Source organism: Astyanax mexicanus, chromosome 7 (genome assembly GCF_023375975.1).
Source record: "Astyanax mexicanus isolate ESR-SI-001 chromosome 7, AstMex3_surface, whole genome shotgun sequence".
In the NCBI taxonomy this organism is placed as follows: Eukaryota; Metazoa; Chordata; class Actinopteri; order Characiformes; family Acestrorhamphidae; genus Astyanax; species Astyanax mexicanus.
The window spans coordinates 51,636,263-51,654,532 of NC_064414.1; the positions used below are offsets into that span (position 1 = coordinate 51,636,263).

At 41.5% G+C, this 18,270-nt stretch overlaps 1 protein-coding gene across 1 annotated transcript in view; it reads left to right on the top strand.

The window, feature by feature from the left end:
- galntl6 (polypeptide N-acetylgalactosaminyltransferase like 6) overlaps positions 1-18,270 on the top strand; it is a 313,700-nt gene that overhangs the window by 72,443 nt on the left and 222,987 nt on the right. Inside the window, exons 3-5 of the mRNA XM_007232148.4 lie at positions 459-567; positions 10,121-10,259; positions 17,240-17,406. Of these exons, the coding sequence (XP_007232210.2) occupies positions 459-567; positions 10,121-10,259; positions 17,240-17,406 (415 nt within the window). The remainder of the gene's footprint in view (positions 1-458; positions 568-10,120; positions 10,260-17,239; positions 17,407-18,270) is intronic.

The following is an 18,270-nucleotide window of genomic DNA, read 5'->3' on the forward strand; positions in this document are numbered from 1 at the left end:
TGGACTCCTGTACTTTAGAGTGAGCTTAGCCCCGCCCCTCTGTCCCGCACGAAAATCGAAAATCTGATTTTTTTTTTTTTTTTAATCAAAGATTTTTTTTTGCCATATCGCCCAGCTCTATCACCTAATAAATTGATTCAAGATATGTTGCCAAATTAGCTAGTTAAGAAAACAGTTTATTTACTATTTTTGGATTTACTATTGTTTGAGTCAGCGATGGGAGGGTAAAACCCATTTCACCCTACACCATGCTTCATCGTGAAATCTGTGAAATCATAAAAATTCAGTATTTTGCGACTTCATATTAATAATCATGACAAGATTGATAGTAATATATATTTTTTTACTATTTGGATGCCTGTTTAATGTGTTGTATTACAATTCCCTTGGTAAACCTACAGTAGATCTAATGATAATGAAGATCTGAATATGCTTCTCTGTTTTTTTTGTCTTTTCAGGGGTACCCACTGGGTTTGAGTGATGGACACGTTTACAGCTGGACGGATGGCTTAAGGAGGAGAGACTGGCATGACAATGAGAGCATCAGGAGAGATGAGCTGCGTGTTGGTATGTCCACTGCATCCATTTACCTTCTGTGCTTTATTTTTAGATGTGTTACCACATTAAGGGCTCTATTTTAGTGATCTATTGCTCACCGGTCATATGCGGATTGGGCAGCTGGATTTAGAGCATGTTGGTGAGTCTTTAGTCTTGTGAGTGTGCAAAAAATACACCTTACACAGCTTGAAACAGAAAAAAGGACATACTTTTTTTTTGGCATGAAATAAACCAATCACTGTGTCAGTTGGTTATCCCCTTAAGAGGCAGGTGAGCTCTGACTTTGGCACGTTCGTATTTTAATAGCGTGGTGCTTTTGCGTGTCTCAGCAGAGGATACTGACCTGCTCGCTCACGCCCTGAAGATACACCAGCAGCTCATTTAAGAAACAGTAATGTTATTTTATTCTTTATTGTGTTTATTGTTGAGTTAAAAGTCGGGTTTGTGCTCTGCAGTGCGTCTGTGTGTGTGTGCTTAACGAGTGGGGGTGTACTCGAACTAGGAGCATATAGGAATGGACTCTGTCAACTGACTATTGTCAGGGTTTTAATCAGTCAGTGGAGCTCCTGTGTTTTCCATCACCTAAATAGAAAGACACCAGGAATTTACCTGAACACACCTCACTTCCTGACCACCACACCCATTAGTGTAAACTCTGATGCTATTTAAACAGCACAGGTGCAAGCGTGAAAATAGACACTGACAGGGTGTAAGGTAGCAAAGAGCCTCGATAGAGCCCTTAGTGTTATCACTGTACTCAAGAAATTTGTATTAATGACTTTACTTTTGCATTTTTTTTCTTTTTGGCCTAGACTTTTTTTTCTGATTCCTTTCCAGGGCATAAGTGTTGATTTAGCAGTTAGCCTTCAGGCTAAAAGGGGCTTTATTGATCCATTTGAGTTAACAGTATATTTAATAATGTTAGGGGTCTTTTTCAGCATGGATTTATAGGGATATTAGGTCCCTATAATTAAGGAGATAAAGTACTGTTGAAATGCTTGTTGGAGCATCTTTGCTTTTTGTAAAAGCTGGTTGCAGACGTGTCTTATTAGTACCAACTGTCTTGCCAAGCACAGCATCATGCTGTCCAGCTCACTTTATTTTAATATCATTTATAGGTTACATCCCTTACCCTACACTGCCCTCAGAATACACAGCCAAAGAATTACAGTTAACCTTGAGTCAGGACTAATACTTTCAGTGCATCTAATGCGCTATTGGTTCCAGCAGTTTTTTCACAGATTGAACGGAATGAGTCAGGAAATAATGTCTCTCTATATGCTTACTGAATCTTATTAGAAATTAGAAGCTTTCATTCTTTGTTTTAATATGAACAGTAATATTACAGTAGTGTGCAGGGTCTTGTTCAGCAGTACTTAAGTATTTGTTCAATATTTGAAGACATATTCATTATACACAATACACAGCATTGTAACAGAGTAGCATTACAGCGTGTTTGGAGAAAAGTGCAGTGACTCGGTTCTGATACATCAGCTTACAGACGCAGCCTTGTGCTGATCTACATCACCCTAGGAGTGATGAGGGGAGAGAGTGCCATCTACCCTTCTAGAGAGAGCAAGGCTAATTAGGCTCTTTTGGGGCTCGGGCAGCTGATGGCAAGCTGCATGACCGGGATTTTAACCAGCGATCTCCTGATCATAGTGGCAGTGTATTAGACCGCTGGACAACTCGACACCCAATACAGCTGTTTTAAAGTGATTAGACAGCAATATTATAATTCCAGAAAAAAGAAGAAAAAAGTATGATTAACCGACTTCACCACTAGGTATAATATAACAGATGTCCTGTCACATATATAAAAACAGGTGATAGGTTTAATTGTAACAGCAGTGCTTGCTTATACACAGCCCCAGGAAACAGCAAATTGAAGTTAAATTGTGTATTATCTGTACATATGCCAAAAAAGCTATCACCATCTACTGTACCCACCCAAAGAGAGCAAGGCCAATTGTGCTCTTTCAGGAATCTGGCAGCTCATGGCAAGCTGCATGACTGGGATTAGAACCAACAGATCATAGTGGCAGCGCTTTAGACCGCTGGATGACTCTATACCTTCCATACAAATATTTGTACAGGTAGCATTTATACACAAGGTGAATTTTGCACTTCAGTTTTCATTAAATGATTGTATTATTCAACAATAGTTCTAAATATGGTTACACGCTTAGAACTTTTTTTTTTTTTACATCCAATATCTAATGATTCTTTATTTTAATTAACAATAATATTTCAGTAATTCAGCTCCACACAGACACGTCTGAACACACTCAGAAATATTTCCTATAGGTCAGAGATCCATGTTAGCAGATAAGAATAATAATTCAAGGAGAACACTTGAGAACGGTTTACAGCTTTACTGCCTTCCGAGTATAATGGAGTCGTAAGTCAGTGTATTAAGCAAAGTGATTAGCCAGATTAGAGAGTGGATGGCTTCCCTCCTGACTGTAGCCAGAGCCCCGTGTCCCTCTGCATATGGCCAACCCGGCCCAACTGTTCTGGCTTTGACCCGTCACATCAGATCATGACGCACAGTGCGCTGCGTCAGAGTGCCTTCAATGCACACCATCTGTTGGTGACAAATCTTATGTTAGCAGGCATAGCAATAAAAGCCTTGCATTTATTTTTCATGAGTCCCGACTAATTTTAGACGTCAGTGTATGAAACCAGGGGATGAATAATGGATCTTTCTGGATCCTCTCACATTAGATCAACAAATTGCTTTCTGTGTGACTGTAGACAGTGGCAGTTTAACCAGTACACGTGAGGTGGGATGACTTTCAGCTGTAGGCTGCTCCATGTCATTAGTAGAAACCGTCAATTCTGTTTCAGTGGTTAGTATATACCACATAGCAAAATGGATCAACAAGTTGCCATAGCAACATCCAACTGTATGGCCTGGGGCTCACTAAAATCTGATTAAATGCTTCACTGAAGTGTCTCCACACTGTAGACCTGGATACGTTGAATTTGCTTAAGTAATTGGAAGAAAAACGGTTGTATTATTGGTAAGGTAGCCGGGGGGAGTGACTACACACTGACAGTGAGTGGCATAAACTGGGGAGGCACTCTCTCACTATGCAATGATACTGATGATACTAGAGGCCAATGAAACAGAAGATGCTAATGGCAACAGACTATACTCAAATTATTATAAGTTGATTCAACTCAAAGGATTAATTTGAGTGCATATGGGGCTGTGTGTAAATGTGTATCTCGTAAGTAGTTTGGTAATATTTGCAAATGTCAATTTTACAGACTTTATTTATTTAATTTCAAACAAATTGAGCTGCACTCATTCTGAAGAATGACTTTATAGAATTAATCAAGCTTTAGAGGCTGTGTGGTGGCCTATTGTGTATTTCAGTTTAACAGTTGCCAAAGAAAGAAAGTACAATAGCATGAAAAGTATTTTATTTTTGCATTTTTGTCTTTAATATCAGTCAAGTATAAACTGAGTAAATATAAAAAACTATTTTTAGATGAAGATTAAATTTATTAAGGGAAAAAACTATCCAAACCAATCTAGCCCTTTGCGAAAAAGTGTTTGACCCCCATACATTAACTGTGATTAATCATACTTTTTGGAAATTTGAGTTTAATTTCACTACTAACCACAACCAGGTCTAATTACTGCCAGACCTGTAAAATCAAGAATTTACTTAAATAGAACCTGTCTGACAACATGAAGCGGATAAAAGATCTCAAAAAGCAACACATTATTATATCCCCATCTGAAGAAAATAAAAATAAAAACAGACGAGAAAACAAAGTCATTGATCATCTATCAGTCTGGAAAAGCTTATAAAGTCATTCCTAAAGCTTTGGGACTCCAGAGAACCACAGTGATTCACTATTATTCACTAATGGAGAAAACATTGAACACTGGTGAAACTTCCCAGGAGTGACCGGCCGACTGAAATTGTTTCCAAGACGGCATGGACAGCTCATCCAGGAGGTCATAAAAGAACCCAGAACAACATTTAAAGAACTGCAGGTCTCGCTCGCCTCAGTTAAGCACACAGTTAATGACTCAATAATAAGAAAGAGACCGGTCAAAAATGTTGGAAATTTGTTCATGACCTCAAACTCAGGCGAACTTGGGTTCTGCAGCAGGACAATGATCCAAAGCACACAAGGAAGTCCACCCCTTGTTGACTTAAAAAAAAAAAAAAAAAAGATGGTTTTGGAGTGGTCTAGTCGATGTCTGATTGAGATGCTGTGGATGATCTTTATTTTGGAAAATCCTCCAATGTGGCTGATTTAAAACAATTCTGTAAAGAAGAGTGGAACAAAATTCCTCACAGAGATGTGAAAGACTCGTTGCCAGTTATCAGTAAAGCTTGATTGTAGTTGTTGCTGCCAAGAGTGATACAACCAAGTTATTAGATTTAAGTGGCAAATACTTTTTCACACAGGGCTAGATTGGTTTATATATATATATATATATATATATATATATATATATATATATATATATATATATATATATTTATTTTTTTCTTTCAAATTGAATTTGTCATTTAAAAAGTGCTTTTTATATTTACTCAGGTTATCTTAGTTTGATATTGAAGTTGTTTGATAATCAAAAAAAATACCAGTATGACAAAAAAAACATTTTTTGTCAAATCTGTAGTGGGGAAATAATTTTTACACCAGTGTATATTCAGTGGGTTGCTACGTAGGAGTGTTAGTATGCATAAAACCTGAGGAGTGGGAGTGAGGTTACTGTAATTATGCACACGGAGAAACGAGCTGCTTCTCAGATTGACTGAGCGTCGAGGCGAGAGACTGGAACACAGGGAGGAGAGGGAATTCACACTGTAGATAGTGGCAGATAGAGAGCTCATTAAAAATGCACTATTGTGTGAGACAAATGAGTGACATCTGCCACTTGAATTGTTGACAGAATGCTTTCATTAGTGGTTCTGGCAGGGCCTCCATATGAAACATGATCATTTCAGAAGGTAAAACCTGCAGGGAAACTTCTTCTCACACACCTCAATCACTTCTTACTATTTTCACATGAAAGGAGGAGTGTGAATATGAGGCTGTTCCTCTTCACTAATGCTGAGGCCATATTGAAATTTGCACTGTAATAAAGTCAAGCACACTTTTTTTTGTTTGTTTTGTTTTGGAAACTTTCCATTTTTCCTCACTTCAAAGGAGACGCCCTGCACGGCGGGATTTGTTTTCTCAGGCGGAGTGATTTTTGTACATCAGACAAAAGATCTGTCAGAATGAATTAACTGGATGGGTGGGATGATGGTTTGTTTTGAAATCAGTCTCTCATGAAGAAATTCCTCATAGGATTGCAAATATGCAAAAGGAAAACATCCAGCCCCCGTGAACACTCCGTAATCATCCGCTGCTACACTGCCATTCATACAGCTTCACCCACATTACCTGCATCAGTTTACTGAAGCTTTATTAAAACTTTCTAAACTTTTTCTCAGTAAACATCTTCTTCCTTTTTCCGCTCAGTTGATAAAAACTGGTGGATCGGAAGCAGGAAGGAGTTTCTCTGTCGCCTTTAATTTGCTTTATACTGAGTTATTATATAGTTTTATTCAGCTAATTGCAGACAGAAAGAGACAGCGTGAGTGAGGGAGAGAAACAGAGCGAGTGAGAGAAAGACAATGCGAGTTAGTGAGAGACAGAACAAGTTAAAGAGGCAGAGACAGAATGAGTGAGAGTAAGGTTGAGACAGCGCGAGTGAGAGGGAGAGACAGTGAGTGAGAGAAAGACAGCACAAGTTAGCGAGAGACATAGCGAGTGAGAGACAGAGTGAGTGAGAGAGGGAGAGACAGAGCGAGTGAGAAACAGAGTGAGTGAGAGAGGGAGAGACAGAACGAGTGAGAGTAAGGTGGAGGCAGCGCAATTGAGAGGGAGAGACAATGAGTAAGAGAAAGACAGCACAAGTTAGCGAAAGACATAGCGAGTAAGAGAGGGAGAGACCGAGCGAGTGAGAGGGAGAGACAGCGAGTGAGAGGGAGAGACAGCGAGTGAGGGGGAGAGACAGCGAGTGAGAGGAAGGGAGAGACAGCGAGTGAGAGGAAGAGACAGAGCGAGTGAGAGGGAGAGACAGCGAGTGAGAGGGAGAGACAGAGCGAGTGAGAGGGAGAGACAGCGAGTGAGAGGGAGAGACAGAGCGAGTGAGAGGGAGAGACAGAGCGAGTGAGAGGGAGAGACAGCGAGTGAGAGGGAGAGACAGAGCGAGTGAGAGGGAGAGACAGTGAGTGAGAGGGAGAGACAGAGCAAGTGAGAGGGAGAGACAGAGCGAGTGAGAGGGAGAGACAGCGAGTGAGAGAAAGACAGCACAAGTTAGTGAGAGACAGTGCAAGTTAGCAAAAGAGTACAAGTAAGAGAGAAGGGGAGACAGCGTGAGTGAGAGAAAGAGAGAGAGTGAGAGTGAAGAGGGGATAGCGTGAATGAGAATGAGGGAAAGGTAGAGTGAGAAAAAGACAAGTGCAAGTTAGCGAGAAATGGCGCAAATCAGTGAGAGACTGAGAGAGGGAGACAGCGTGAGTGAGAGAGAGGGAGAAACATGGCAAGTAAGAGTAAGACAACTCGAGTTAGCAAGAGACAGAGCGAGTGAGAGAGGGAGAGACAGAGCGAGTGAGAGGGAGAGACAGAGCGAGTGAGAGGGAGAGACGGTGAGAGAGAAAGACAGCACAAGTTAGCGAGAGACATAGCGAGAGAGAGAGGGAGAGACAGAGCGAGTGAGAGGGAGAGACGGTGAATGAGAGAAAGACAGCACGAGTTAGTGAGAGACAGTGCAAGTTAGCAAAAGAGCACAAGTAAGAGAGAAGGGGAGACAGCGTGAGTGAAAGAAAGAGAGAGTGAGAGTGAAGAGGGGATAGCGTGAATGAGAATGAGGGAAAGGTAGAGTGAGAAAAAGACAAGTGCAAGTTAGCAAGAAACAGCGCAAATCAGTGAGAGACTGAGAGAGGGAGACAGCGTGAGTGAGAGAGAGGGAGAAACATCGCAAGTAAGAGTAAGACAACTTGAGTTAGCAAGAGACAGAGCGAGTGAGAGAGGGAGAGACAGAGCGAGTGAGAGAGGGAGAGATAGAGCGAGTGAGAGGGAGAGACAGATCGAGTGAGAGAGGGAGAGACAGCGAGTGAGAGAGGGAGAGACAGAGCGAGTGAGAGAGGGAGAGACAGAGCGAGTGAGAGGGAGAGACAGATCGAGTGAGAGAGGGAGAGACAGAGCGAGGGAGAGACAGAGCGAGTGAGAGGGAGAGACAGATCGAGTGAGAGAGGGAGAGACAGATCGAGTGAGAGAGGGAGAGACAGAGCGAGTGAGAGGGAGCGACAGATCGAGTGTGAGGGAGAGACAGAGCGAGTTAGAGAGGGAGAGACAGAGCGAGTTAGAGAGGGAGAGACAGATCGAGTGTGAGGGAGAGACAGAGCGAGTTAGAGAGGGAGAGACAGATCGAGTGTGAGGGAGAGACAGAGCGAGTGAGAGAGGGAGAGACAGAGCGAGTGAGAGAGGGAGAGATAGAGCGAGTGAGAGGGAGAGACAGATCGAGTGAGAGAGGGAGAGACAGCGAGTGAGAGAGGGAGAGACAGAGCGAGTGAGAGAGGGAGAGACAGAGCGAGTGAGAGGGAGAGACAGATCGAGTGAGAGAGGGAGAGACAGAGCGAGGGAGAGAGAGCGAGTGAGAGGGAGAGACAGATCGAGTGAGAGAGGGAGAGACAGATCGAGTGAGAGAGGGAGAGACAGAGCGAGTGAGAGGGAGCGACAGATCGAGTGTGAGGGAGAGACAGAGCGAGTTAGAGAGGGAGAGACAGAGCGAGTTAGAGAGGGAGAGACAGATCGAGTGTGAGGGAGAGACAGAGCGAGTTAGAGAGGGAGAGACAGATCGAGTGTGAGGGAGAGACAGAGCGAGTGAGAGAGGGAGAGACAGATCGAGTGTGAGGGAGAGACAGAGCGAGTGAGAGAGGGAGAGACAGAGCGAGTTAGAGAGGGAGAGACAGAGCGGGTGAGAGAGGGAGAGACAGAGCGAGTGTGAGGGAGAGACAGAGCGAGTTAGAGAGGGAGAGACAGAGCGAGTTAGAGAGGGAGAGACAGAGCGAGTTAGAGAGGGAGAGACAGAGCGAGTTAGAGAGGGAGAGACAGATCGAGTGTGAGGGAGAGACAGAGCGAGTTAGAGAGGGAGAGACAGATCGAGTGTGAGGGAGAGACAGAGCGAGTGAGAGAGGGAGAGACAGAGCGAGTTAGAGAGGGAGAGACAGAGCGGGTGAGAGAGGGAGAGACAGAGCGAGTGAGAGAGGGAGAGACAGCGAGTGAGAGGGAGAGACAGATCGAGTGAGAGAGGGAGAGACAGAGTGAGTGAGAGGGAGAGACAGATGAGTGAGAGAGGGAGAGGCAGATCGAGTGAGAGAGGGAGAGGCAGATCGAGTGAGAGAGCGAGAGACAGATCGAGTTTGAGGGAGAGACAGATCGAGTGTGAGGGAGAGACAGAGCGAGTTAGAGAGGGAGAGACAGATCGAGTGTGAGGGAGAGACAGAGCGAGTTAGAGAGGGAGAGACAGAGCGGGTGAGAGAGGGAGAGACAGAGCGAGTGAGAGAGGGAGAGACAGCGAGTGAGAGGGAGAGACAGATCGAGTGAGAGAGGGAGAGACAGAGCGAGTGAACAAGAGAATTAGGAGTAAGGGGAACATAGTGCGAGTGAGAGAAAGACAGAGCGAGTAAAAGAGAGAGGGAGGAGTGTGAGTGAGAGAGAGACAGTGCAAGTGAGAGAAAACAGCTTGTGTGTGTTTGTGTGGAGTCACTGTTGTTTTTACCGTGCTGTGCATTCTCTCTGCACTTCTCGTGTTTATGCACATTTCATGCAAAGTATTGAAACTTTTTTTTTTTTTTTTTTTTTTTTACTTTTCGGTACTCTGTAGTACTGAAACATTTCGATACCCAGCCCTATATCTGATGTGCTGTTTTATGCCTGTATGTGATGAAGTGGCACATTGTGGAGTTGTTTATTGCACACTAAATATTTATAAAGGGTATAAACAAGAGAACACATGAACATAACCCACAATAATGAGGTAAAACCAAAAGACAATTAATTATATGTGGTTTATTATATAAAGTTATTATAGATTATGAGTCCTAAAGTGCTGGAAAGGGCTATAGCAGAAGAGTTGTCTGTGCTGCAGAACCATATTGCTAATGCATGATGGGTATTATTAATGCACATCTGTGCTTTCTGTCCTTTCTTCTCCTCTGTAGTGGTTAATAAGGTAACAGAGTAATTGGTGGTAAAAGTACGTAATTGCAGTAGTGGTATAGAAGAAGGTACTTGTGCAGTAGCATTACAGTACTGTACTGTTTCTGCTTTTAGAAAGGTATATACACAGGCAGCTGTTATAAGCAGCAGTTTAACCTACACATTCTTAAAATTATGATGATTATGTTTAGCATTGTTTACTCCAATCATTTGCCCTCAGAATTTACAGGACAGGAGGATAACATTTGCCAATGCAGTCCTGCAAAAACGCACACACACACTCCCAGTTGACGTCTGTGCTGATGTTTTGCAGGGAAAGGGGAGCACGGAAAGCCGTATCCGCTGGCGGAGGATGAGTGTGATGACTCAGTGTACAAAGAGAATGGCTTTAACATCTACGTCAGCAACAACATCGCTCTGGATCGCTCTCTACCTGACATCAGACATCCAAAGTGAGTAGAGCTGGAAAAGCAACTCTCTGCCCTGCATGACATCTCCTTCAGAAGACCTTTTCATATCAGCTTATGAAACATTTAACCTACATGGGTAGACCCTGGACCTCTCTCCAACATACAAACTTCTGACAGTAACACAGCTCAGTTTAACTAATTAAAGAATGTGATTAATTTGGAATCAGTAAAATATATATATATTTTTTTTATGGAAATTTATTACGCTACCAAGTTTGACCCCAACTTCCACCGTTCACATGGGCTGCGTCCACACTAGCATCAGGAATGTGCGTGCATTATGCACTGGAATCCATCATATACGCATGGTGCAGGGGCGGCACACGTCCAAACTCCACACCTACGGTTCATTTGGTCGGTACACCTTGCTACCCGCGTGGTGCACATGTTTGAAATTCTGCAAATTTATTACAACCAAGCTGAGATGTTTAAAATAAAATTTAAAACGTTTCCTCTATCCCAGGGGTCACTACTAATTGTCCAATCCGGACCCAAACCGATAAACTACTGAGAAGGATTTAATTCTGAGCAATTACATTTAAAGCGGCAGAACATTTATTGTCTTTATGGTTTACGTGCTTTACAGCTTTCCCCCATCAGTTTTACCCATAGACTGTATATAAAGATGGACGCCGTGTCGCCGTTCCCATTCATTCAATGAAAATGAAGCCAAAATCTTCCGCCATTTTGGCGATTCTGAGACCAGAGTCTGCGCAGTAGAGTCCAGAGGAGGGAGAAAGACTGTGGAGAGCTCCTACTCATTTAAATAACCCCGCCCCTGAGGGCTGCCTCGCGGTCACAGGCTGCAGAGCGGTGCTGATGGTCTGTTATTGGTCCCGCCCATAACCAGCCCTTTTACAATAACCACACCTGTTTTGAATAGAGCTGAATAATGTTTAAAAAAACGAACTCTGGGGGGATATAAAAATTTGACAATATAAGCAGAGGTTACACTAGCTGCTGCATTTAAATAATGGAGGTAGAATTACAGTATATTGGAAAAAAACGTGATTAAAAGTTGTTCTGTTTTGCCATTGAAACCTATGGGGGTGGGTGGGGTTACACAGCTTTCTGCAGCCGAACAGCAGGGGGTGCCCGACCTGTGGTGGCTTCACTTTTGAGAGACGATGCTCTGTCCAGCTATACGCAGTCTATGGTTTTACCCACAACATAATAAAGTATGTTACAGTAATAATATTAAATAAAATAAAACTACTGTTTTTTTTTTTTTTTAAGCTGATATTTTGGCCAAGTTCAGCAAAAATTGATTCATATATTGTACGATTTATCATTCATGTTATTATTATTATGACAGGCTGGCCTAAATCTAATAAAAATACAATCAAATAGAATAAATATAGCATTTTATAACAGATTGAACATACAGATTCACGTTAATAGACTCGATATGTTAAATTATTGAGGGTGTTTCCATTTATTTTATGATAGGTTGATAGTGTAATTATTGGACAGGCCTATTTAAAACAATAAATATTGTTGAAATATACTAGTATGTGTCATTTGTTTTGTCTTTCAGTTGTTGATAAAACACTGACAGAACTACTATAGGCTTCTTCAGTAAACAGAATAAAACACTGAATTAAAACATAAATTACCATTGGTGACGGTCCGGACCATAGCCTTGACATTTTCTCTAACAAGACCAAACTGAATTCTAATTAAATACCCCTGTTCTATCCCATTAATCATTCATTCTTTATTCCAGTGCCCCTCGTTGGCTTTTTTTATCGATTGACACCACTAAATAAAACATACATTGAACTTGTTTAGTCATTTTGATAATTGTTAGCATTTTTACAGTCACAGGTTGAACACGTTGTAAATCTGATTAGTTTATCTGTAGTTTACATTATTGCATACGTTACACTCATACATTACAATTTTCACTAGTTCATTGACTGTCTGCTGGTTAGGTCTTAACTAATTTCCACAATAAATAAATTGCTGCATGCCATGATAAAGGTACAGGCCTATGACTTTGACTTTACTTTAGGATTATAAAGCACAGTTTTTATCTTTAACAACCTGTGCCTTCATTTTTTATTAGATGTTTAACATTTATTGAAAAAATCTGGCAACTTGTCAAGTTCTTTCAGATCTTTCTTAGAGCTTCATTTTTGTTAAACTTTAAACATTTTTGCTTTTCAAAATAACTCTTTTATTTGAGAATCAGTTATTTAGGTACACTCCACTGCAAATATGACTGGAATGAGAGTTTTCTTCCATTTTTTTGTCTCTACTGTGAGTGAGTCTATTTCACAGAAGGACGTCATAACCAAAGATAAAAGACGGAGTTGTACAGTGTTTCCATTAACTTGCTTTGGAGCAGATGGGCTTGTTTCACACACGCTCTCTCGCTAAATGAGGTCTTTGATGGATTGATCATTAATTGTTCTCAGAAGGCTCACCACTCCGCGTCATTTGCTGCCCCCAGAAACTGCGTTCTAGTCATGGATTTTCCCCTGGCAAGAGCAAATCCACTTATATCCCACATACCTAAGGGTCAAAGTCCGGCGGGCGGCTGGAGTTCGTTACAGGGCTGTCGATAATGAAAGATTGGTCGTGCCTCGGCAGGCGCATGTCCTATTGACTCCTCCGTGAAGCTGAGGATGGATGGAGAATGTCAGAGTTCACTCGTTCTTTAGGTTCAGGAAGGGCAAGTTTATAATGCCTAGTTCACACTACATGATTTTGTCTGGTTTTCCTGTTGCCAAATGTTTTTTTGGTCACTCTGTGTTCACTTAATTGTGTAGTGTGAGCCATTGAAAGCCGTTTGTGAGTTGTAGCTGAGTAATCACAGCTGATTCACAGATGCCGAGAAAATATCTAGCATGTTTAATACCTAGACCAGTCAGCAACTGTGACTCAAGAGCAGCAAAAAAGGCAAAGAGAACATTTACTTATGCATTTCCATTTTTTACAGCAAACTGGATTTAGGCAGTAAAGATGCTAGCATTACTGCTACTGTGTGCTGACTAATGACTAACATTTAAATGCTGGGCGAACATTTAAAAAGCTTATAACTGTTTTAAAAGCGTTACAATTTATGTCTGCTCTACTGAAACATTTGCTATTGTTCTGTGTCAAGAAAATTAGTACATATTTAAAAAATCTCATATTGTGGATGCAGTTTACCATCAGCTGCCGGAGCCCTGAGAGAGCACAATTGGCCTTGCTCTCTCTGGGTGGATAGATGGCGCTCTTTCCCCCCCATGACTCCTAGAGTGATGTCAGTCAGCACAAGGCGCCTGTGAGCTGATTTTTCAGAACCGAGTCGCTGCACTTTCCTCCGAGTGCACTGTGATGCTACTCGGCAATGCTGCAGTTAAAAAAGAGGCGGAGTCTGGCTTCACATGTGTCAGAGGAGGCATGTGCTGGTCTTCACCCTCCTTGTGTTGTAGCATCACTAGTGATGGGGGATATAAAGCTGACGATTAGGCTAGCTAAAGTGAGAGAAAAATAGGAAATCTCACTTTAGGTAGGTATTTTGTTCTCTGGAGATTCACTGGTATGGTATTGATAGTTCTTGTGTGCGTTTAGTTCTCGTGACCAAAAAGTTGTATAGTGTGAATCTGTCATAAGCTGTTGCTGGGAACACACTGAACCTTTGAAAGGCCGTCAAGGCTGAACATTCTAGAAGCCTTAAAATGTTTAGTTCATAGACTGTGTATAGCTGGACAGAGCATCGTCTCTCAAAAGTGAAGCCACCACAGGTCGAGCACCCCCTGCTGTTCGGTTTCAGAAAGCTGTGTAACCCCACCCATCCCCATAGGTTTCAATGGCAAAACAGACAACTTTCAATCACGTTTTTTTTTTCCAATATGCTGTAATTCTACCTCCATTATTTAAATGCAACAGCTAGTGTAACCTCTGCTTATATTGTTACATTTTATATCCCCACAGAATTAGTTTTTTAAACGTTATTCAGCTCTATTCAGAAAGGTGTGGTTATTGTAAAAGGGCTGGGTTACATTTAGCCAGGGTGGGACCAATGACTGTATGGACTCTATGTAGCTCTGTGGAGGCAGCCCTCAGGGGCGGGGTTATTCAAATGAGTAGACTGTCTCTCCACAGTCTTCCTCCCTCCTCTGGTCTCTACTGCAGATTTTGGCTTAATTTTCATTGAATGAATGGGAACGGGCGACACGGCGTCCATCTTTTTTACAGTCTCTGGTTTAGTTTTTTGTATATGTGTACAGTGTTTATCAGTCTCTTCTTGTCAGAGATAGCGGTTGTCACTGTTTTGGTTTCAGTTTTGGTCTCCCACTGCTGGCTGTAAACCCATCTAATCCACCTGCATCCGCTCTGCAGCAGCAGACGGGATTGAGGCCTCGTTCCTGGTGCAGGGCTGTTTATCTTCAGGCCCTGTGAATGTCTGCAGCTCTCCATGCGGGATCTGTAACACTGCCTGCAGACAGCGTCCTGCATCCTCAATACAGCTCAGAGCAGCAGCCGCCCGGCTCTCGTCCAGGGCCTCGTCTGTGTGTGTTATTAAATGGCTCTAACTGGTCCAGTAACAGTGCTCTGACTCCGAGACTGCTTGTGAAAATGGCCTACTGTGTGAATCAGCGTCTCAGCATGGAGGCCGGAGCAACTGTGAGTTGGGGGTGGAGGGTGACTGACTGAGAGCGATGCAGCTGTGGGCTTAATGTGTGAACAGCGTGATGGAAAACATGGGCTGCTGTCATGGAGTGGATCACACCCAGGAAGAAGTAGGGTATTAAAAATGGAATAAAATAATCCCTGGCATACTCCCTATGCAAGGAGTGTTACAATGCTCGTTCCTATCTAAAAACCAACCAACAGTCTAAAGTAGCTTCAGAGTTTAGGGATAAATCTACACTGATGGGTGTGGTGGTCTGGAAGTAAGGTGTATTTCTATCTTTGTGGCAGGAAATACAGGTGCACCACTGACTGATTTAAACCCTGATAACAGTCAATAGTCAGCTGCCCATCTAAGCCATGCAGGAGCGTTGTGCACGCTTAGCGCCTGTGAACCCTGTGAATAAAATAAAATTGCTGTTTCCTTAAACGAGCTGCTGGTTTATCTTCACAGCGTGAACGTGCAGGTCAGTATCCTCTGCTGAGACCCACAAAAGCACCACACTGTTAAGATACGAACACAAGTCAAAGCACACCTTCTCACTCTTAAAGGGAATGACAAGTAACACGTTGATTGGTTTATTTTTAACAGAACACACCCATAATTCATTAAGAGAATTAGTTCAGAACTTTTTTTTTTTGTTTTGAGCCATGCAAGGGGTATTTTTTGCACCCTCACAATTCCAAAGACACACCGACATGCCCTAAATCAAACAGCACAATACACTATTGACCAGTTCGTTATAGATTGCTAAAATAGAGCCCTTTAAGTCGTTGTCATGTCCAAAAACACCAGTAGCTGCACTGACCACTTTCCAAACCGTGTTTAAAGTTGGGTAAAATAAATAAAATGGAAATTATTGTATAGGTTTATGGATTTTTAAAGAAATTTTGGATCATATCTGGCCTCATTATAGGCACATTTTAGTGAATTATGTTTGCCTTAAGTACGCCAATTGTTATTGATGTTTTGATTTGGACCACTGACGTTATGCAAGAACCTCATATCTCCACAACTGCAGTTTTATAGGAGATGGAAAAAAAACTTCACTGTTAAAAAACAGCTACAATTTATGTGATCCGGTTGTTGCAATGACACACTCCCCTGGAGAATCTACATAAGGAAATCTGCTCAGGGTCCCTTTTGTGTAGCCTATTGATAATGGAAGAAGCCTGAATCCTTTACTCAGTTTTATGTCTGTTTTTTATTCTTTGCTTATAAAAAAGTGCAATAAATTATATATTTTCATATATTGTCATACAGTTTGCAGGCAGTACTTCACATAAAAGTGTATTTTTATGTAAATTCAAATTATTTGAGAGAGAAACACTGTCTTCAATTTGTTTTGTCTATAGATTTGGAACAACAGATAATATATATATATATATATATATATATATATATATATATATATATATATATATATATATATATATAAAGAAAAAAAACATGCTGACTATCCAGTAAAAAATGAATGATTTGTCATTTTTTCTTCATGTGGTTTTGAGGCGTCTGTTGAATTTAAATGTGATGTATGCAGTGAAAGCTGCGAGCGAGATGATTTGCACATTGTGAGATAATGCTACCTAACAGCGGCAAATGATTCTATCTAGTCATTACAATGCAAATTGCTGGCCCCTTTTCTCCTCAGCTGTACGGTTCATACTGTAGAATTTTTTGACAGGGAGTTATATTTGCTCCCGTCATTTCACAAACTGGCTGTTCTCCAGGATAAACCTATTTACACAGCAGCAGATGTTTAAGTTGCCTGTGTTGTCTCACGCTGTGGGGTTTGTTCTCCTCATTTACAGTCCAGATATGATATATTTATAATTGAATGCTTTTTTAATTGATTTATTAATTTATTATTTTTATTCCGTTGAAGGATGGTAACGTTAATAAACAGCCAAGCTTTCCAAGCTTTTGCAGGTTCTGTGGGGGAGTAATAAATTACAGGCTGCTTGTCAGGTTTGTCAGGGTGGTGAATTAGAAAGACTCTCGTGAGCCGTTAAGTGCTGCTACGTCTGCCAATTCCGGCTTTGTCGAAACTCAATTAATGTGTGGATTTCTGAATGCTTTATTAGGGCAAAGGAAGGATGGGCTTTTTTTATACAGTGATTTATAATAGAAACTGCATCATTGGTCCCAGCGCAGTCAGATCTGCCCATATACAGTATACTCTGCAGTTTATTCATCCCACAGGTCGCTCACCTTTTCTTTTATGTTAAACAAATTATTATTCCAGAATTGATGGACTTACAATGTTCTAATTCCTCTCTCTCTCTTTCTTTCTCTCTCTCTCTCTCTCTATCCATTTTTCCACTCTTCTTTCTTTCAGCTGTAAACAGAAGCTCTACCTGGAAAACCTCCCCAACACCAGTATCATTATCCCCTTCCATAATGAGGGCTGGAGCTCTCTCCTGCGCACCATTCACAGCATCGTAAACCGCACACCAGACCATCTAATTGCTGAGATCATACTGGTGGATGACTACAGCGACCGAGGTAAGATGCAACCCTGCTTTCCATCCATGTGCCTCTGGGGGTCTGTCTTTTGTGCGGCTATCATTATCCAGCGGATTGAAGCTGGCAAATAGTGACGGTAACTAGTGTACAAAGAATTGAGGTGGTACAGTTGTGGATAGAAATCACAGCAAGGCGAAGTAAAAATCAGAGTCAGTAAATACAAACCAAGGTCAAAAATGAGATGTTAACAGGCAAAATGCTTTGTACGGGGAAAATCCAGCAATACTTGACGCGATGGGGTATATATATATATATAGTGTGTGTAACAGGTGAAATCAATATTCAGGTGATTGACTTTCTGGTAGTGCCATGTGTATGCAGTGTCATATGATTGTGTACGGGAGTGATGTTAGTGTGTTGTGCATTCTGGGTAGACCAGAGGCTGGAGATTGCAGGTAGAGCTAAGTGTGGGATAGACAGGAGACTTGTATCTTCATTTATGTCCTCTTTATGCCCAGTTTTCTCCAGCAGTGGAACCCTGTAGCTGCTTTGTACACTGTGTAAATAATTTTAGATTAACACATGGAATAGAAATGCTCAAAAATACTTGGAGAGCCTTTTAATTACATTTTTGCTGCACACCTTCATGTACCTGGAGTTGTAGATTGAATCTACTAGTTTCTGTCTGTGTTGAGTTTGGTATGTTCTGCCATTTCCAAATTGGTACTGCACTGCTATTTCTTTACGCTATATCTATCTATCATTGTTTAAGTTGATTATTTTAAAAATGTAATGCAATTGATAGGTTGTCTTAGTGATGTTTCTACATTCATTTACATCATCATCTGTAAGATGAAAAATGCCAGAAACTAAAAAAAAAAAAGATGATAAAGTGATTGTTAA